Consider the following 22,780-nt stretch of genomic DNA (forward strand, 5'->3'; position numbering starts at 1 on the left):
GTGATGAGTGGATGATAAATTAAGGGGATCAAAGCAGCTGTTGGCACCGTGTCATTACTCTGACTCCAGCTCTGGACTCCCTCCAGCTGTGCTCTGCATACCTTTACGCGCTGCAGAGCCGGGGAGGCGCTCCAGAGGCTGGCTGTCTGTCTGAGGTGGGTGTGTGCGCTTTTATCAGTATTTAAGCTGCTAGGCTGCTCTCACACACTTTGTGTTTGAGTCTGACTGCAGATTCACTGACAGCATGGCGACCGAGAACGAGGCTCCTCTGGGTTCCATCGAGAACCCGATCAGGTTCCAGGACCAGGACTTCAAGACTCTGCTGGAGGAGAACCTGAAGTCCGGAAAGCTGTTTGATGATCCAACCTTTCCACCTGAGCAGAAGACCATCGGGATGCCGGAAGACCCGGATCCAAAGAAGGCGATCAAGTGGCAGAGACCCAAGGTAGACAAATGTGCATGTGCGTAAAGTGCCAGTTGTTATCCAGATGTTGTAGTCACTCAAACAGTTGACGCAACATTTTAAATTGTAAAATAATCCATAATCATTTCATGTTATAGCTTCCTCTACAGCCAAAAATCAAAACATACATATTTGAGAATATGCTACCAAGATTTTTTGGCCACTTGCACAAGTTAAAACAGATGGCTACACTATATAAAATATAAAGTGCCAGTTGTTATCCAGATGTTGTGGTCGCTCAAACAGTTGACACAACATTTTTAAGTTGTAAAATAATCCATAATCATGTCATGTTGCACTATCTGTTTATATCATGTTTATTTTTGTTTATAGCTTATTTTGTATATTGATGGAAATTCAATTTTTTTAATTCTTATTTTATTCTAACGATTTTATCTATTCTTTTGTTATTATACTGTTTAACTTGCACCAACAAAACCAAAGCAAATTCCTAGTGTATACCTCTTACACCTGGCATTAAAGTTATTCTGATTCTGATTCTGATGGTATAGCTTCCTCTACAGCCAAAAAGCAAGACATACATATTTGAGAATATGCTACCAAGATTTGTTGTCCACTTGGACAACTTTAAACAGATGGCTACACAATAAAATATAAAGTTAAATGTATTTCAGTATCTTCATGGCATTGCTTCGTCACAGGAACTCTATCAACAGTGTTTGCAGAGGTGTAGACAGATGTTCAGCTGATAGTGATTCAACCAGGTGTGGCTCAGTTCTGAAGAACTATAGCAGTTTCCTTAAGAGAAGAAGAAAGTAACCAAAGAAATAGCACAAGTAATACTGAAAGTATTTGTAAAGTAATCTCCAAGCCAGCAGGTAAACAAGTTTAGGTTCTATAGGGCTGCAACTAATAATTATTTTTATTAGTGATTTAAGACTTCCTTCTTGGTAAACTGTTTGGTCAATAAAATGCCAGAAAATTAAAATCATTATATTTTCTCAAATGTCCTTAAATGTTTTGTTTTGTCTGGAAAAACAGTCCAAAACCCAAAGATATTCAGTTAAATACCATCTAAAGAAAACCAGCAAATATTCACACTCGAGAAGCTGGAACTTGTGACATTTTGGCATTTTTGCTTAAAAAGGAATTTTAATAAAAAATAAAAATGATCAAATTTGTTGCTAATTAATTTGTTTGGTCAATAAAATGCTAGAAAATAGAAATCATTACATTTACTCAAATGTCTTTAATTGTCTAGTTTGGTCTGAAAAACAGTCCAAAACCCAAAGATATTCAGTTAAATATCATAGTTTACTAAAGAAAACCAGCAAATATTCACACAGAGGCTGGAACTGGTGATATTTTGACATTAATTTCAACAATAGATAAAAATTATCAAAATTGTTGCCAATTAAATTCCGTATCATTGACTAATGGTCTAACTTTTTCTTTAATTGTCTTCTCTTATCGCATATACTAATGATGTTTGTGTTGTTTTATCATCTTGTGCTCATCTTCTCCTCCTCTTGCCCCATCTCGGAAGGAAATAAGTGAGAATGCTGTGTTCGTGGAGGGCACAACTGGGACCACTGATATCTGTCAAGGTCAACTCGGTGAGAAATCTGTCTCTCCTGCCCACTGCTCATCCCTAAACAATGATAAGGAATGACGAACTGATGTATGTCATGCTGACTTGTCTCAAACTGGCATTGCACAACATGCTGGAAAAGTTAAATCCACATAAACCAAAATCTGAAACATTCCTTCACTTAGTTCAGTTTTTTCCTATTTACTTTATTACATTAAAATGCAGTGACTTCATAACATGATGTCTGCACCACACGGCCCCAGGGACCAAACCTCAAACACACAGTGAGGGGGAAAAAGGAGTGACATTCTGTGCTCCCTATAAACCCCAAATCTGCAGGGGGCCAGACGCCATCACAGCCCTGTCTTTAACAGCCCGCAGATTTAGCTCAGTGTGTTTCTTATTTGTGGTGAACAAGGAGATTGTTTTTTTGCACAACAGCAAACCTTCCTTCCTCCTCTGGGAATAATAAATTGATGGTTTATGTCCCCAGTTTCGTGCAGACATGACGATGGGATCAATACCAACCTTCCTTCTTCTTCTTCTTCCATGTCTGAGTTTTATGTTCTCAGTCAAACTATGTCCCAGGATGTGCTTAACTGCAAAAACCAGATAAACTACATTGAACAGATGTTTACTGTCACAGAGGAATTTGACTATGTGTGTGAGAGAGAGAGCTTAACATGACTGAAAAGCTTTGACGAAAACATGAGTCACGCATCACGGGAGACCAAAGCCTTCTGGGCTCTTAGATGATGAAATATCTAAAAACAAAGCATTCATTACAAAACGCTATGAATCTTCTAAGATGTTTCTTTTTGTTGATCAGGTAACTGTTGGCTGCTGGCGGCCCTGTCCTGTCTCACCATGCACCCCAAACTCTTCGTGAAGGTGGTGCCACCCAATCAGACCCTGTCCAAGCCCTACGCGGGGATTTTCCATTTCAGGGTGAGTATATCATGTACAGGACAACACAGAACCTCTGACTCCCTTTATGGCTAATGAGAAGAGTTGCTAATTAGACCCCCAATCAAGCCAGCTGAGACTCACTCCTTGTTTTCTGCTGACCAACAAAATAATTACACACACACACACACACACACGCACGCATGCACGCACACACACACACACACACACACACACACACACACACACGCACACTCGCACGCACACACAATCACACACACATGCACGCACGCACGCACGCACACACACGCGCGCACACACACGCACGCACGCACGCACACACACACACACACACACACACACACACACACACGCTCGCACACACACACACACACACACACACACACACGCACGCACACACACACACACACACACACACACAATAACACACACATGCACACACGCACAATCACACACACATGCACACACGCACGCACGCACACACACACACACACACACACACACACACACACACACACACACGCACACACGCACACATTTCATGACTTTTGAGGACAATACATTGACTTACGTTCATTTCCTGCAGATTTACCCTAACACTAACTGTAACTGCTACTTACCTAATCCTAACCCTTAACCTAACTTTAACCTAAACCTAAACATAACCACCCTAAACCAAGTCATCACCCTAAAATATAATGATTTACATTATGGGGACATGCATTTGGTCCTCATTTGGGAGGCGAGTCCCCACATTTATGACTGTGTAAACAGGTTTATGTCGCCACAATGTGACTGTAAACAGGTTTATGTCGCCACAATGTGACTGTGTAAACAGGTCCTCCTCACATGCTTATGCTTTAGTATATCATACATGCCCTTAAGCACAATCTCATTTCTTGCCCCATCTTAGTCTGGACATGTTGCTTGATATTCTGAAAGCAAATACTTATGATAAGCTGCACTTATGCCAAGGTTTTAAACTTTATTGAAACTACAATATGCATTTTATTTTGGTGGTGTGGCTCTACTTATTTGATAATCCAGAAACAAATCTTCTCTTATAATAATATGTATCTTTGTTTGGGAATATACACAATGAAAGGATATCAACTGACATAATAAGGGCCTTAAAGGAAAACTCCTCTGATTTAGCATTGCACTTCTATAACATTGTTGGGCTCATGATGGACAGTTTAAAAAATGTCTTGATTGAATGATTTCAGATGATATTGAAGTTACTTCTTCCATATTTCTACATTAATTCATGTTTAATCAAATAAATCGCACACAATACACAGAGAGGAGGAAAGGTTGTGTTTGTATATCATTTAACATTATATTAAACATAAATCGAACTATAAAACAACTCCCCACGTTTGCCTGAACTACCGTGAGGCTCTATTAGTGCTGCTCACTGGCCCAATATGACACACAGTTTGTGCTGTCTGTGTTAAACAGCGCATTAAAGCATATTATAGACATAAAAGATTAAGTTTGATTTACATACCTGATTCACACATGCTCATTTGTTGTAACTTTGTGTAAGAAAGGCCTGATTCTCTGTCTCTGAAGCATTATCTGATTTGGCTCTATTCTTTTTAGCCTGTTTTCAAGAGATGCGAGATGCATACTTTAGCTGCTGTGCTTTCACGGCTCTGGCATTTAATTAATTAATCAAACAGGCATCAACTCATCCTGCATTCATCACTTAAATGGAGGTCTCACACGTAAGAAGAGACTTCTTTATCTTTATCACCGTATTAGAAATGGTGATTCTAATCTGGAGAGTTCATCATTAACACGCTTCGACCTGCACAGATCAATAAAATATATCACGTTATTAGGCATAGCAATCTTGTTATTACAGCAATCTTGTCAAAGCATACAGTTCGATATAGATCATTTTTACGGCTTCTGCTCAGGGATTATTTTGCCCCGGAGCGTTGGACCTTTAGAGACTGTTAGAGAGTGTGTGACATGACTTAACAAGCAGGACGGAAGAACTGGAAACTCATTTTGTTCTTTTAGGCTGATTGGAGAGCAGTCCAGACTTGCAGGTAATGACTATACACCTGAGACAAACACGCACACACACACACGCACAGCTATGAAAGGCCAGTGCAGGCCTGCTCTCAGTCGGTGTTATGTACACACAGATTAGCAGTATAGTACAGTACACGCCCCTAGTCATGAGCAGTAACTGGTTTAATGAACTGAGTCAGACAAGAGACAATATCACATGGTTAAAATAAGACAAGTTTATGTGTTTACAAGGCAATTTAAAGTGATTTACATTGCATACATCAGTAAAATGTGCCATAATGTTGGGTTAGCATATCTACATAAGCTCAGTATTCACGTTAAATGATGTTTTGATCTATCATGAGGCCCTGAAGGCATTTAAGTTGAACATAAAAGAAACACAAGGGAGTATAAAAGCACATATAAATATGATTTTAAAAGAATAACATAAAAATGGAATAAACAGAGGAATAAAAAACTTCCAATACATTTACAGTTTAGTGAGCAATATAATTAAATAGCCCCAAATTTAACTTCATAAAAAGTATATGACAAGTATATCATGTGACATTATTGTTATTGTCTTTGTCCACTGGATGGACACAGTTAACGGAAACACAATTCAACAAACACATTGCAATACAACAAACTTCAAAAGTACCCATGAGTGGGATCAACACCTCTCTACTTATTAAAAGCTCTGGAAGTATTTATAGACCAGTGTTTATGTTATTCTGTCAACCCTCTGTGATGTATGTGTGAAGTCAAAAATACCTTTAAAGCCACTTTAGGGGGAATTTAAAGCGAGTCTCTGGGACTTTTGCCAAATGGCATCCACTGTGGCGACAAGTCACAATTATGGGTATAAGTAAACAAGTAAAGAAGTCATAATCTTAATAAAACAGACCTTGTAAAGTCCATTATCTGCCACATCTATCAACCTAGTTTGCTAACATTAGCCACTATAAGCTACCGGTCACACCAGACCAAGTAAGGATAAAGCAACAAAACCGCTGTGTATAACGTCTAAGTGCACTGAATTGAGCAACGGTGCTTTGTATTAGTTACATAATATGCTTTAAAGAGGCTATAATTAATATTTTTACAATAACAATGGATCACACGACTATGGGAAAGTGGTCATTCATAGTGCAACATATCCTCATACAACGGTTCTACGAAAAGTTATTCCTCATTTTTTACTACGAATGTCCAGCAACATGTGACGCACATGTCAATTTCTCCAGTCTTAATTAGGTTTAGGAAAAGATTGTGGTTTGGGTTAAAATAACTTCGGAAGTGGCGTAACTTAACAAAGAAAACACACTTATTAATATTGTATTCCATTTCTGCCAGTAGATCCGCTTAATTGTTACACACTTGTCCTTTGAGTACGGAAGTTACGTGACAAATAAATCAGCGTTGACTTCTGGTTTCACACGGGATGCGAGCACTGGTCTCCTGGGTGAAAGTCTAGTGTTTTTTAACCCACCCATCCACCCTGACCTCCTCCCTATGCGGCGATGTCGTTCTTTATACTTCCTGGTTCACACTTATGTAGATTACATCGTGGGATATATATGAATTACAGTGCATTGCGTTTTGTAGGTATAGCTGTGTACGGTGTATGAAAACAATCTGCACAGTGATGATCCTACAGATAATTACTCAGCTATACTGGGTTTTATAGCATGTTTCCACACATTATTTTGGTTTGACCCACAATAATAATAATGTTTTGGGCACTTATAGTGTCGTTTTCGGCTGTTTTCAGTGTAAAAAAGCTACCTGCTCAGCGTCAAACAGCAGACAGACACAGTTAGAGACAAGCTGGAGAACACAGTGGAGCGTTAGCAGTTAGAGAAAAATCTGTTGTTTCAGGTTAAAGGGAAACATTTGGGACAAAAAGTCCAGGTGGTTTGTCTCGTTACACTCTGCCTTCCTCCTTGTTAACTTTCCTCCTGATTTATTACATCCATGTCTGCTCTGCTCTCACCATCCCTCTCCCCGTGTGTCCCTGTGCAGTTCTGGCAGTATGGTGAGTGGGTGGAGGTGGTTGTGGATGACAAGCTGCCAGTACGCGAAGGCCGTCTGCTCTTCAGCTACTCTGACACCCGCAACGAGTATTGGAGCGCCCTGGTGGAGAAGGCCTATGCCAAGTCAGTTGCCACTACCAGCATATGTTTCTGGGTTGTAATGTCTGAGATCACCCACTCCTTTTCTGTGTGTGTCGCTACAGTGATTGGACAAAAATACACTTTCTCACCTCATCGTATGTAGGTTGATTGGATCCTACGGAAGCCTGAAGGGGGGCAACATTTCAGAGGGGATGGAGGATTTCACAGGAGGCATCGCGTACTCGCTGCAGGTTTCATCTCGTACCCCTCGAGTCTTCTGGAGGTCCCTGACAGCCGCCCTGTCTCGAGGCAGCCTGCTCAGCTGCTTCATCGAGGTACGTACACGCCTCCAAAAGTTTACACCACACAGCTGGATGCTACTTAGTTCCTCTCTTTGTCTTCACAGGCCAGCACCTACCGTGACATTGGTAAAGTGACGGCAGACGGGCTGATAAAGGGCCACGCTTATGCCATCACCGACACCGACAAGGCCAGTATGACTCAGAGACGACGCTGCAGCATAGAGCTGATGTCATTATTTATTGTTGCATCGTCATTAATATGCTGCTTTGATGTCTTCTTTGTTTATGCAATGATCAGTTTCTCTCCAAAGACCTCTGTAATCTCTGTAATAAATTACCTTTAATGTATTTTTGAGCACTTTAAAGACTTCTAATCCATGTTGTCTTAAAAGTTACAATTGAAAAACTTGGAGCTTGAGTTTGAGCTTAGAAACAGCATGTGATACGATTGAAAGAACCAGAACAACTACTGACGGACCTTGTGGTGAGATTGTTTGGCCAACTGCTGTTTCATCTCATCTCTTAGTACAAATAAAAACACTGAGATAAAACTAAGAACTGACAAAACAATCTTTCTTTTGTAAATAATGCTTCTCTCTTCTCTCTTCACGTTTCAGGTGAAGAGAGCGTCGGAGGAGGTTTTGCTGCTGAGGCTGAGGAACCCCTGGGGTTTTGTTGAATATCGCGGACCCTGGAGTGACAAGTGAGGAAGCTTCCTGTTTGTGCACATCGTATAAAAGAGGGAGCGAGCACTTACACTCAGTTTCTCTTTGTGTGTTTGTGTGTGTCTGCAGGGGTAAAGAGTGGGATAACGTGGACAAAGCAGAGAAGGAAAGGATTGAGCTGAAGAAGAAAGAAGATGGAGAGTTCTGGTACGTGGCAGATACTAAAACACGCAAAATTACACTACAGAACAAGTATTCAGATCCTTTACTTCAGTAAAAGTACTAATACCGCACTGTTAAAATACTCCACTACAAGTAAAAGTCCTGCATTCAAAATCTTTAGTAAACATATGTAAGTATCAGCAACATCTACTTAAAGTCCATCCATCCATCCATCTTCAACCGCTTATCCGGGATCGGGTCGTGGGGGCAACAGCTCCAGCAGGGGACCCCAAACTTCCCTTTCCCGGGCCACATTAACCAGCTCTGACTGGGGGATCCCGAGGCGTTCCCAGGCCAGAGTAGAGATATAATCTCTCCACCTAGTCCTGGGTCTTCCCCGTGGTCTCCTCCCAGCTGGTCGTGCCTGGAACACCTCCCAAGGGAGGCGCCCAGGGGGCATCCGTGCTAGATGTTCAAATCCGTGCTCAAATGGCTCCTTTCGACGCAAAAGAGCAAGGACTCTACTCCGAGTCCCTCACGGATGACTGAGCTTCTTACCCTATCTCTAAGGGAGACGCCAGCCACCCTCCTGAGGAAACCCATTTCGGCCGCTTGCACCCGCGACCTCGTTCTTTCGGTCATGACCCAACCTTCATGACCATAGGTGAGAGTAGGAACGAAGATTGAACGGTAGATCGAGAGCTTTGCCTTCCGGCTCAGCTCTCTTTTCGTCACCACGGTGCGGTAAAGCGAATGCAATACCGCCCCTGCTGCTCCGATTCTCCGACCAATCTCACGTTCCATCGTCCCCTCACTCGCGAACAAGACCCCGAGATACTTGAACTCCTTCACTTGGGGTAAGGACTCATTCCCTACCCGGAGTAGGCAATCCATCGGTTTCCTGCTGAGAACCATGGCCTCAGATTTAGAGGTGCTGCTTCTCATCCCGACTGCGTCACACTCTACTTAAAGTATCAAAAGTAAATGTTCCCTGTCAGCGATTTACTATTATATATGATGTTTCTGGATTAATATTACTGCTGCATTAATGTGTATGCTGCATTTTACTGCTGTAGATGTTTTCAACTCCTTTTTAAAGTTGGCTAGTTTAATCTACAGCATCTTATTATATAAGATCATCATATGTTTGTCCTGTGAAAACCACACGTCTCCAAAAAGTCACCTTTTCATGAGCTCAGAAGAACAGCCTTGTTTTCAGTTTTGTGACGATGCATATTCCAGCTGATCCAAGAAAGTTTTTAAATAGTTTATTTAGCTTAAGAAGTAGGAGAATATTCTCAACACATAAAGGAACCATTCATCCTTCAGTTTATCACAAACATCCAAAGGTGTAACATTTCGGGGGATCTATTAGCAGAAATATATTATAATATTCAGAACCATGTTTTCATTAGAATCGTTGTGTTTTCGTTAGCTTAGAATGAGCCCTTCATATCTACAGAGGGAGTGGGTCTTCTTCACAGAGTCCACAATATTGCTCTGCCAACCGCCATGTTTCTACAGTAGCCCAGAACGGACAAACCAAACACTGGCTCTAGAGAGAGCCTTTCAAGTTTTTACCTTACCTGAAGGCCACCGCAGTTCTCCAACACACTTGTGAAACTGCGATAACGTGAGGCATGGAGTGCAAAACTGTGGTACCGCCAGCCGCTGTCTGACTTCCGTTGCTCCTAAAGTAGTGTTATTATGGTGAGGATGGACTCTGAGCGAGGCGAACGGCGATACCACGGTTTTGCACTCGGCGGCTCACGTTACTGCAGACTTAGAAAGGGAGGAGCGAGCGGAGGGGTACTCAGTTGGTTGCAATCTGCAACCACACCACTAGATGTCGCCAAAGCCTACACACTGTACCTTTAAGAAGTAGGAGAAACACATAAAGGGACAGAAAAAAGTTTTAAGAAAAACTTAAAAATCATCAAATTTGGAGATACATGGTTTTATCTGGAGAGGAAGAGAATGAGAAATTGTGACGTAGTAAAGTGTACAATATTTGCCTCTGAGATGTAGTAGACTTAAAAAGTTGCATAAAATGGAAATACTCAAGTAAAGTACAAGTACTTTGAGTAATTACTGCCTCTCATAAACAGTAAGGTATCTGATGTAAATGATGCTCTCCATTAGGATCAGTGCTGAGGCCTTCAGCAGCCTGTTTGACATCGTGGAGCTCTGCAGTGTGAGTCCTGACACTATTGTGGAGGGAAGCACACCTGTCTCTCCTGCCTCTCCTGCCTCTCCCGCCTCCCCGACTTCCTGGACCATCAGTGAACATGAAGGATTCTGGGTACCGGGGAGTTCTGCCGGTGGTAGCCGCAAATACAACCGTATGTTTAAGACTTTATATTTGCCCAAATAAGCATTCAAGCTCTGCCTGGCTCGTTTATTTATTCCATCACACATTTGTTTTTCCTCAGGATCGTTCTGGAAGAATCCTCAGTTCGAGTTGGTTCTCATGGAGAAGGACCTGACTGAAGAAGACGATGAGGATGAGGATGATGAAGATGACGAGGATGATGAGGAAATAACCCCAGAGGAGAAGAAGAGTTTAGATAAAAAAAAGAAGAAAGCCAAACAGTGCACTGTGCTGGTGGAGATGCTTCAGAAAAACCGCAGGACAAAGAGTAAAATCCACTTCCTCTACATGGCGTTCCACATCTACAAGGTCTACTTTTAATTTACTTATTGATTTAATTCATATTTTGAGTCTCTGCACCTTTTTATGTCTGAATCAACTCACATCCGTCTGTGTTTCTTCTTTTTTGCAGGTTCCTCCTGAGGTGAGTATCTCATGGGCAACAGAGGCATAATCTTTCATTATCTGCTTAAATTATTATCAGAAAAAACGTATATCCTTTTCTGTCTTTCTTCACAGCTCCAGGGTGCGTGTCTGAGCCGCAACTTCTTCATGACAAATCGCCCCGTGAGTCGCTCTGGGAAATATAAGGGTCAGAGGTAAAAGTCCATCATGAGAAATAATCACTGCTAATTAGAAATCATTTAATCATCTGTTCATAAAGCAGAAAACTTGGTGCTCGTGCTTTTACTTTGTACCTTTAGGGACTGTAGACCAGAGTAAACCTTCTATGCTAACTATGTTTTTCCAACTATTAATTCAAAGATTGAAGAAGATAATGAATAATTGGTGATGCATTTAGTCCCAGAACCCTTGAAATTTGAGCATAACTCAAATGATGTTGAGTCACTATTTTTAATTTTTTTTAATTTTTATTTTATTTAACCTTTATTCATTCAGGAAATCCCTTGAGATAGAATCTCTTTTCCGAGCCTGAAAAAGTTGTTTTTTTGTTATCTGGTGAGAGAATACAAATATAATCAAATAAAAACTTGATTATAAGTTACTCTAAGTGCTCATTGTTTGCTTTTGGTAAAGTAAAAATATGTTTTTTGTGTTGTTCTTGCATAGATGTAATGATATATTTTTCACTTTACTTAAAGCAAACAATGACCACTTAGAGTAACTTATAATTATATTATATGTAAGGGATAATGTACAGCAAGCCGGTCATTGTTGTGAAATAAACCCCGACAGGGGTCGCCCTGAAGGGGTTTATTTCATAACAATGACCAGCTAGCTGAACATTATCCTGCTTATTACACGGCTACTTACTTAAGAAATCAATAATTTTACACAAAAACGGTCCGCCAGAGTCCGACATCAGAACTGCGCCCATAGCAACGGTCCGTTATACATAGCAACGGTCTGCTATAAAAAAATAACAGACTGTAGAACGCATTGATCGACCAATCAGAATCAAATATTCAACAAAGCTGTGTAATAATGCATTATAACAGTGATTATAATGCATTATAAAAAATATTATACTGTATGTATTACAACTATGGGAATTATTAGTATTGATTGCAAAAAAATGTCAGTGAGTGACCAGCAATTATGAAGTATAATGATACTTGACCTTTTAAATCATTATAAAATGCTTTATAATGTGTTATAATTATTTGTTAGAAAGCATTATGAATAAATATCAGTGTTTATAACTATAATTATTAAGTGCTATAAGCAGATTGTAACGCATTATAAGTATGTTTAAATTGCATTTTAGACGTGGGAGTCATAGAAAGTGTTACCGAAATTTACTTTATCATCCAAAAAAAAGAAAATTAATTTGGCCAGAGCTGCCGAAAACAAAAGAAAATACATGCAGATAAAACAAGAGAGAAAAAATATATTTAACATTAACCATTGTTGCTCACGGCCCTGCTGTTGGCAGCTATTAAACACAGGAATAGTATTATAGATGTAACACATTAACATTGTGCCACAGGGGTATCTGGAGGAAGCTGCATCTGGACCCGGGTAACTACATCATCGTGGCGTCTACCTATCGACCCAACCAGCCTGGAGAGTACTTCATCCGCATTTTCTCCAAGACTGGAAACACTCTGGGGTAAGATGGAGGGGATTCAAATTAGAGGCCCTAAAAGACCCTAAAACAGGGGACAAAATCAAGAGGAGACTGTTTAGCTGTTTTTCTCTCCTTTACCATAATAATGTCAGAGAAACAGCTTCATTTAGACCCCTTGTTAAATCATAGACCGGCAACACTTCCTGAATCACCTCCTGAATCACTCCCTCTCAAGGGCACAGTCACAGTCACCCACACTCCCCTACGCCTACACTCAAAGTCACAACATTATGCTACTGTGTCATTTAGTAATTAGTCTCAACAACAATAGGCTCATAAAAGCACCTCTTATCGCTTCTGTTAGCAACACAGACAATTAGTAGTGTAGTACGAGCATCACTCTGACTAATACGCATCTTTTTTTCCATCCAGAGCAACATTTACTCAAGTACCGCACTTAAGTACAATTTTGAGGTACTTTACTTGAGTATTTCCAATTTATGGGACTTAATAACATTTTAGTGAGAAATATTGTACTTTTTACTGCTCTACATTTATTTAACAACAGTAGTTAATTTGATTTTACACACAAATCATGTGATCAACTTGTAAAATATGATGCTGAATATGTGGCTGATTAGAGCTGCTCAGGTTGGCGTTTACATGAGGTCACCTATAAGATTTTTAATGTTGTAACTTGTCCTGCAACACAATTAACAGGAGACCCCTGAAGCCCTGAAAAATGCACAAAATGTTATCTTGTGTGCATAAGGTTAAAAAAACTCCATAATGTAAAGGTGCTATTCTATAACATTGATAACAATCAGCCACTAGATGTCGCATCTCTCTCTATTCCATTGCATTTACTTCACAACAAGTGTTTGCCAGGTTCTTACAGTCAACTGCGGCCATTTATCATTTTTTTCCACACTAACTGACGACCCAGATACCACGTGACACCAACGTTGTTTTACTATTGGCTCTATTGGGAGTCAAACATCAGATATCTTCCACAGAAATAAACAAAACATTCATTTTGGACGCGCAAATTTTTGAAAAATGATTCATTCACAATCATAATTTTTTTTTCAGAAAAAGCCATACTTTTATTCGGTGCCGTTCTAAACACTCTGTAGATGTGTTTTTTTTTTAAATATATTTCTCTACATAAAAATGTTACCAATAAGACCTTTAACACTCTAAACTTGTGCATTATTAGACACTTTACTTTGGATGCTTAAGTACATTTTGCTGGTAATACTTAATACTCAAGTATAATTTTGACTGCATATTTTCACACTGTGGTATTGCTAAAGGATGTGAGCCCATATCAAGCATTATTTCTGAGTTTGTAAGGTTCAAACTGTGTAAAAGTATAATTTAAGAGACAATCTGGTGCATTGTTTGTGTTGCAGGACTCAGGACTTCACCTGCTCCTCTGGCTTCCTCCCGGTGAGTTTAGCGGTCTCGTCCATACACGTTAAAACACCAGCCAAAAGCAGCTGACCAAAAGAATATAGTATTTTTATATTTATATCGTTGTTTGTTCACGCCCAACAGGTTATGGCGAATCCCGTCACCCCGGAGGATCGAGCGAGAGTTCAGAAGGCTTTTGATGAGGATGCTGGCCCAGTAAGAAGTCTTCCTCATTGTACTTTATTTAACAAAAGTGTGAATTTGAGGCCTTTGATTTTCTGGTTTCTTCTGTCTCCCCCGGCAGGATGACAGACTGAACGTCAAGGAGCTCATGAAGCTGTTCAACACAGGTTAAAATCAGGTTTTGCATGTTTTAGCAGCATCTGATTTGACTATATAGTACCTTTAATGGCCACTAGATGGGAGCAATGTAGCGACACATTCCCTCAAAAGTCATCCCAGTGGAGTCACGGAGGTCACCAGTCTAGACAGCAGCTCACAGCTGCAGTCAGATAGAGTACACTGAGCTTGTCCTCACCTTCACCTTTCCTCATCTTAATCCAATTCAAACCTTTATTTTCTTTCTCTGCATCAATCTGTGCCTTTCTTCCCGTGATCATAGCTCTTGACAAAGATTACCATCTGTCACTGGAGACATGCAGACAGCTCATCTTTGAAGAGGATGTATCCTTTTGTCCTCAGCATATTCTTTAATATAACTCCTTGTAGTTCACGATCCTTGTTTGACCTTGACTATATGTCTGATTTATGTTTTTCACGAGTTCATGTTAAAATCTGTGGGGGGCCGACCTGGCAGATGCTTGCTGACGAAGGGATTCGTACCCCCGGTTCTCCGGTTGAGTCATTGTGCCTCCCCGCTGTTCACCTTCACTCTGCTTCCTCATAACTTTATAATAATAACTTTATCGCTCCGACTCCTGTCCTGTTGAGCTGTCCTTAATTCTGCTGGCAGACTAAAGGGCGCAGCAGTCTCAGCCGTGAACAAACAGGAGCCCTGCTGTCCAGTCTGCGCAATCTGCAGGTACTGCCTAGTGTGTGTGTGTGTGTGTGTGTGTGTTAAAGACAGAACAAATAAAGAGAGTTGTGTCATTGTTGATGCTGCTTTCTTTTTCAGTCCATCTTCTTCCAGTTCGATGAGGACTCCTCTGGGACCATGAGCCCCTTTGAACTCAGTACAGCGATGCAAGCTGTTGGTATGCACACACACACACACACACACACGCACACATAGATAATTGCTGCTGTTTGGTCTTCACACTGTCGTGTTCACTCCTCTGTTTCCCAGGGATGCAGCTTGACAACAAGGTGGTGGAGCTGCTGTCTGAGCGCTTTGCGTCTGGAGAGCTTCACTTGTCCTTCCAGGCCTTTGTGTCGTGTGTCACCAGGGTGAACAAGCTTTTCGGTAACACACAGACCCACACATACCGTGTACTTATATCTTTGTGAAGATGCTCATTGACAAGGCCGCTGCTAGCCATTTGGGTGCCCTAGGCGTAATTGCTTTGTGTAAACAGGCCCTTAAAGGTCTGTCCGAAGGCCAAAATGTCCTCACCTTCCAAGAATGTCCTCACTCTGAATGTCTTAAAGTCGAATTGGTCCTCACAAAGATAGCTGTACAAGTACACACACACACACATTCACACACATCCATCTTTGCAAACACACAAAAGGTAAGATTAATTTGATTATTTCAGGGAGCTCTATAGTAGTATTTTCTATTTTTGACCCATCTGCATTAAACCTAAAAAAATCTAATGATGTCATATAATACCTCAGTCACAGGGGACATTTTACTGCAGAACGAATACATTTTTGATACTTTAAGTATATTTTGCTGATAATACTTCTGTACTTTTACTTAATTTTAGAGTATTTTTACACTGTAGTATTTTTACTTAAGTAAAGGATCTGAGTACTCCTTCCATCACTGCATATAGGAGACTAAAAGTGCTTCTTCAACAACAAAAGTGTATCTTATTATAAAACCCATGATGTGATTATGGCGTACTAACCAACATATTTTATTCAGCTTGCTTTTAGATGATCTACACGTGCACAGTTTCTTTACATAACAGGTTTCATGTGTATTTTGGACTATCACTAAATAAATCCAGGATACTCGACAGGATCTCAGTTTTAAAAATGAACGCTAAACGTGATACAGAAGTTACTGAATGTCGAGCCTTTGCTCTGACTATGCAGTCATTTCCTCCCCCTCTTCTCCTCAGCTCTGTATGAATCAGAGACCAGTGAAGAGGTGAAAATCAGAGGGATCAACGCTGTGAGTATCTGGACAAATATTCTCTGTTATGTGTTCATATACTGACCTGGACCTGAAGAGGTTTTTTGACTTTCTGTTCACCTCTTGTCCCTCCACAGTGGCTGCTTCAGTTCCTGATGCTGTGAAGACGCTTCATGAACAGGGTCTCCACGTTAGACCCAGCTGAGCCACAGCGTGCCTTTGATTCTAAAATATAGACTGACAATTATAAACCGTGATTTAAAACTGTTCCTCCACAGTTCATGCTTTGCTATGCCGTTGTTTTATTCTTGCTTCATCTCGTACCTTCCTCATACTTCTGGATATACCTTTGATATAGGCTCAAGGTTCAAGATTCAGCTTTATTATCATTATACAATGCAGGATTACACAATGAAATGTAGCTCTAGCTTAGTCCACATTAAACACACATAAAAAAAGTATAAACTAGAATAGAATAAAACAATGAAATAGAACAAAGTATATAAAAGTAGCACTAAAGGTAGAAATAGAAAGGAAAATTAACATATATTTACAAGGAAGATATACAGTATACACATATACACACAATATATGCATATAATATGCAGGGAATGCAGCACAATCATTTAATTATGTAATCATTTTCTATTATTCCACATTGTAATAAAAGTGATTTCATGATTACAGATGTGAGTTTAAAGGCGTCCTTATTTCTTTTGTCTTTAACAAGAAGATTGTTTCAAAACCTAAATATAGTCCACATTTCTCAAAGCATTTATCGTGTTATCAAGTCGCTCTTTAGTGATGAACAGAGAATATGTGTTTCTAAAAATGAACATGAATGAAATGGTAGCCTACACGTAACTGTAATTACACGACTGAAGAGCAAAAAAAAAAAATCACAGCAAGAGTTTACTCATCCATGAACACATGAGCATCCCCTAATACATGTGCAAACACACACACAGAGTGAGCAGTGCCTGCCCCACTGAGGGTGTGAGGTTTATGTCTCAGCAGCGCTACACGCACCGTCTCTATTCTTATCGCACTGACGCCACGTACAGCGTCAACACACGCTCGCCCCCTCTTCCACTACGTTCCCTCGCTCCCTCCATCCATCCCTCACTCTTTCTCCCCCCTCCTGCTCTCTCTAGTAACTGTCTGAGTCTCACAATCTGCATCCTCCTCCTCCTCCCTGTTACACACACACACACACTCACAGGTGCTCACACACACATCAGCGATCAAATGTCCTTTCTACACACGCTGCTATTAATAGCACCTTTGCTCACACACACCACTTCCTGTTCATCGTTAGGTGAGTAGACACAGGTTGTCCTCAGCAACCGTCCCTCTACATTGTGATGGAGAGAGGAGGATTGAGACTGGAAGGACCGGTAGATTCATCTCAGCGTCTGTCCTCTCCATCAACTCTATATCTGCTTTATTGGTTTATTTTTATGTTTCTAAACCCTGTGTTTCCTCTTGTTTGTGTGTCAGCCAATAATGTGACAACTGTGGCCTCAACAAGGCTTGTAAAACCAGGTATCTACAGGCCTCACGGGGACAAATCTTGACCTGATGATGGCGCTGGATGAAAAGTCAGTGGATCACCGAAGTGATTACAGTTCATCCTGATGGGGACATGAATGTCTGTAGCAAATTCACAGCAATCGATGCAAAAGTTATTGAGATATTTCACTGAAAATAGACAAATGTCAACCTCATTGTGGCGCTATAGGAGACATCAGGGGATCACTGAGAGTCTGTATGATCCATCCTCTCGGGACCATGAATGTTTGTACAAGATTTCACGGCAATCCATCCAATGGTTGTTGAGATATTTCAGTCTAGACCAAACCGACAGACCGAGGCTGCCACCCCTAGAGCCGTTCTGCTAAAAATATTATTATAATTTATCAATAAACTACACTTCATTCTCTTTAACTTTGAATCTCACCACTACATAACTAACCTCAACCATAAAACAAAGTCTTTAAAGGTGCAGTGTGCAGGATTTGGCTGCATTTAGGGGTGAGGTTGCAGATTGCAACTAGCTTAATATTCTCCCGTGTGCCAAGCGTGTAGGAGAACTACGGTGGATGGCGTGGAAATGCGAAAATGTGAAAACACAAATAGCTCTCTCTAGAGTCAGTGTTTGGTTTGTCCATTCTGGGCTACTGTAAAAACACGGCGTCCAGCTCCATGAAAAGGACCCGCTCCGTATGTAAATATAAATAGGTAACAAAGGTAACAAAAACACAAAGATTCTTAGTTTCAGGTGATTATACCCTAAGGAAAACATACCTATTAATATTATATTCCAATTTCTGCCAATAGATCCCCCTAAATGTTACACACTGTTCCTTTAAAATGAGCTTTGATAAAACATTAGGATTGCCAAAATGATTGTCATCTCCTTCCAAACTTTATTTACTGAATTTCCAAGCAGATAATAGATAACAAAGAATGGCAGAAAGAAACTAAAACAAAATACACGCACAATGATAAAAAGGTCAAATAAAAGTCACAACGTTACATGACACATATAAATAATACAGTGCATTTAAAAAAGTGTCTTGGAAGTTTTTGGAGGTATATTCATACGCAATGGTTGTTGTGTCTTCCTAAAAGTAGCAGATGGACCTTTTAGTGTACTCATTTACATTTCTTTCCCCATTTAAGAAAGAAGAAAATGTCACCCATCCAGGTAACACTTTACTTAAGCATTTATAAGCACTATTTAAAGATTTACTAAATGATTTATTACACATTATAATGTACACGTATAAAGACATTTTTAAGTGTGTATTATTATATAGCACTTGTCAATGATGATAACTTCTGAAGACATATTTCATGTTATTATAATTGTGTTTTACTATGTTGTCATTCCCTATCTGTTTATGGCAGCATCAAGGATAGTTAACACTTATATCTGCATTATAATTTGTTATAACCCCGTTAATTAAATGTGTATGTACGAAATTAAATGCTAAAGGGGGAGTTAAAATAAAGTGTTCCCTAAAAGCTATTAAGTCTTTCATATAATTTGGTATTACAGGTGTGAGGGTGACTCCAAATAAAGCAGTAATTATGATGCTGTGGTCCTCATAAATGCTGTAATATAACAAACACACACCACCACAGAAGAGCACCAGCTCATCCAGATCAAAAGATCTACCAGGATATAACTGTGTCCTCTCCCTCTAACAGACAGTGTTGATTTTCTCTTTTCTCTCTGTTGATTCTTCTCTCTCGACAGCGCCGGTGCCCATCCTTCCACCTGCTCCTCTCCTCTCCTCCCCTCCTCCCTCCCTCCTCCTCCCCCCCAGCTGTCCTGTGGGATGTGATGATGCTCTGACAGGCTTGGCGTCTGTTCTTGGAGGTGCTGGTATTTTCATGCCACAGCGGCGGGGGCTGGTCCAGGAATAGTGCCGGAGTTGTAGTGTGTAGTGTGGGAGTGGGATTTGGGGAGGACTGGGATGGTTTGAGAACTGGGAGATTTGAAGCCATTGTATAGACACACAGGAGGGAGACCAGGGAGGATTGCGTAAGTCAGCTCCCTGGCTGCAAATTTAGCCTGGGCTCGCTCACGCATAAATTTGATGAGCAGTACTATCTCAGTCGTCAGAGCCGGGGTATTTAAAGATGTGAGTGTGTGTGTGTGTGTGTGTGTGTGTGTGTGTGTGTGGGTGTGTGTGTGTGTGTGTGTGTGTTGGCATGGGACGTGGGGTGTTTTTATTGTGCGTGTTTATTTACAAGCCGTGAGGATGGTTGATAATTTGTGATGCAAAGAGCGGCATTTGCATTTACAGTACGGCACCTCTCCCCTCCACTCTGCTCTCTGTTCCTCTTCCTGCTGTGGCTATTTATTGTCTACATGTGCTATAGATGGTGGTGACATCTCAGCCACAGTGATGTAACACCTCACTGAAACTCCTTTTTACTTCTCGTCCAACTTCATGACTTGAATAAACTTGAGGTAATTAGACGGCAACAAGAGATCTTTGAGGTTGATTCGATTTTTAGTCTTTCTATTTTCCACTTATGTCCTCTGTTTGGTCTGTATGCAGATGTCTGATTGGAATCTTTTTTGTACAGTATAAACATCTCAACCTGTGCCACGGCCTCCTGAGACCCGTGGGATCAACTTTACTGTCTTTCAGAGGCTGTAGCAGTTTCAGAGCTAGAGCGAAGGCACATAAGGCATCATATGAAACTAGAAAACCTAAGGAATCCATTGGGACCAACCATGACATGCAAGCTTGTTGGGAGGAAAAACTGGCATGGCCATTTTTATAGAGGTCCCTTGACCTCTGACCTCAAGATATGTGAATGAAAATGGGTTCTATGGGTACCCACGAGTCTCCCCTTTACAGTTAGGCCCACTTTATGATAATCACATGCAGTTTTTTGAATGCAGTATAAAGGTTTTATTTTTACCTATTCTAAAAATGGTGTATTTGAATATTTCTGCATACTGGGGTCCCTAAACAGTCTTGGAATTACATCAATTGTGTATCACTGTAAAGCTGTAAAGCTCTTGTGGATCCATTGAGCCCAATTGTACGGTATAAAATGACCTGAAAGACATAGATCATTCAGAGGATGGATGGCTTTCCTAGGTAGATTGACAATAAGGGGGTTTCTGAGCAGTTTCCAGAACAGAAGGGCTCGCTATCGTCGAAAATGAAATTCTTGCAGAAATCTCCAAATGTCAAAAGTTGTAGATCTCAAATCACAGCATTATTTTTTTCTGTGGTGTTCCTCAAGGTCTTGGTGTCTTAATGTGGTATTTTAGAGGGATTATTGATAATTTTTTATCAATTCTCGATTGATAAAAAATGGTTAAATTTAGCACCAAATCTGTGCAACAAATGGTATCAATCCAAAAACCATTGGTCATCATATACATGTTCTAAACCCTTATACAATTTCACAATTTATTTTGATTAATCAATTAATTCATGTTTATTTCTGATTTATGACTAGAACAACTTGACACACAGTGCTGAGCTGCATCTCAAATTAATCTTCAGGTTCCCAGCTTTCAGATAATGTACCACTTCTATGTGACATCTACTGTTGACCTGTTATTTCCCCCTAAAGACGCCCTGTCCCCCCTCCTAAAAATGAAAAAAAAAATTGGTCTATTATGGGTCTCAGAGGGTTAAAGAAATGCCACTACAGTATAAAGTAGCACCAACTTTCTATCTAATGATGCCTCAGGGCATCTGCCGATACCAACCAATCTGACACAGTGCTCCCTCTTCCCCAAATTTAAAGTGAGGAATTCACAGGGATCATTTTTTATGTGGGGATGTCATGTCTTTTTGGATATTCTACTAACTGAATGTCTTTGTTTCAGCAGTGCGTTTCTATTCAGACTCTCTGCAGAGACTGAAGATCACAGCCGGCACTCTGAACTGATCTCAGCAGTCTTCTTACAGTAAACCTGTCAGACAGGAAAGTTGGTTGACACCTCGACTCGCTGGCATGGTTAAGGTAAGTGAACAAAAACATTAAAAATACACCTTTTTTTGGCAGCAGTCATCATTTATTTGAATCAATGGAGTGCTTAGGCGTAACATGTTCATACTAACATCATAAAAGGTTACACAATAGAATATGCAATTATATAATAACAGTTAGAACTACTAACAATACACTACAAGGTGACAAACACGTGTTAGCAACCAGTCCTAAACATCAAACTGCTGCCGTCAGACGTTCATGCGTTACTCCACAACAAAACAAAATTCCACTCATGACTCGAATACCATGTCGTCAATGTGTGTCATGCTCAACTTGTTTGTATAGTTGCTGTACGCAAGTGTAGTTTCATGCACCTCATAGCCTAATTGTTTACATAGATAGATAGATAGATAGATAGATAGATAGATAGATAGATAGATTCAGAGAAGAGGGTAAGGATAAGATGAGGAGTACAAGAACAAAAGGAGAGGTTGAGGAGAGAAGGAGCGCTGTGTGGGCAGAGAAGGCCAGCGAGGTGAGGGGGATGTTGGGGACACATGCAGGTCTTCCTGACGTGTGCAGTGTACACAGTCCTCTCTTCTACCCCCATATCTTTTCTCTCTCTCTCTCTCTCTCCTCATTGGATCCCAACCTCCATCAGTCCCTCTTCTTCACCCACTCACTCCCTTTATTCCTACCTCTTACTGGTCCCTGAAAAAAATAGGGCAGTCCTTATGTAAGGAAGAGAGAAGAAGTGGGGAGGGGGGGCCGTTGGAGAAAAGAGTAGAAACAAAGCCTTCAGGATAGAAACAAGCAGAGAGAGACTGAGTGGGGGGAATAATGAAGTTGTCATCCACGCTCCTCATCCAGGTGGAAGAGGAAGAATTAAAGGCTGATTAAAGAGGAACTGCAACCTTAAACGTGATTTTTTTTTAAGCTGTAAACTAAATGATATATATCACTTTACTGTGATGAAACACATTAATATTGATATTTATCACCAAATT

The 22,780-nt window shown here is 40.5% G+C and overlaps 1 protein-coding gene across 1 annotated transcript; it reads left to right on the forward strand.

The window, feature by feature from the left end:
- The first annotated feature begins 181 nt into the window (after positions 1-181).
- capn12 (calpain 12) lies at positions 182-16,981 on the forward strand. Its single transcript, XM_037774642.1, has 22 exons — positions 182-445; positions 1,971-2,040; positions 2,845-2,963; positions 6,993-7,126; positions 7,248-7,419; positions 7,491-7,574; positions 8,004-8,089; positions 8,181-8,258; positions 10,356-10,555; positions 10,646-10,893; positions 10,997-11,008; positions 11,104-11,183; positions 12,536-12,658; positions 14,032-14,068; positions 14,177-14,248; positions 14,337-14,382; positions 14,655-14,716; positions 15,006-15,074; positions 15,168-15,246; positions 15,339-15,455; positions 16,282-16,334; positions 16,433-16,981. Exons 1-22 carry the CDS (start codon positions 245-247, stop codon positions 16,457-16,459), a joined length of 2,169 nt encoding a protein of 722 aa, XP_037630570.1. The 5' UTR covers positions 182-244; the 3' UTR covers positions 16,460-16,981.
- Positions 16,982-22,780: the final 5,799 nt, after the last annotated feature.

Source organism: Sebastes umbrosus, chromosome 7 (assembly GCF_015220745.1).
Source record: "Sebastes umbrosus isolate fSebUmb1 chromosome 7, fSebUmb1.pri, whole genome shotgun sequence".
Taxonomy (NCBI): Eukaryota; Metazoa; Chordata; class Actinopteri; order Perciformes; family Sebastidae; genus Sebastes; species Sebastes umbrosus.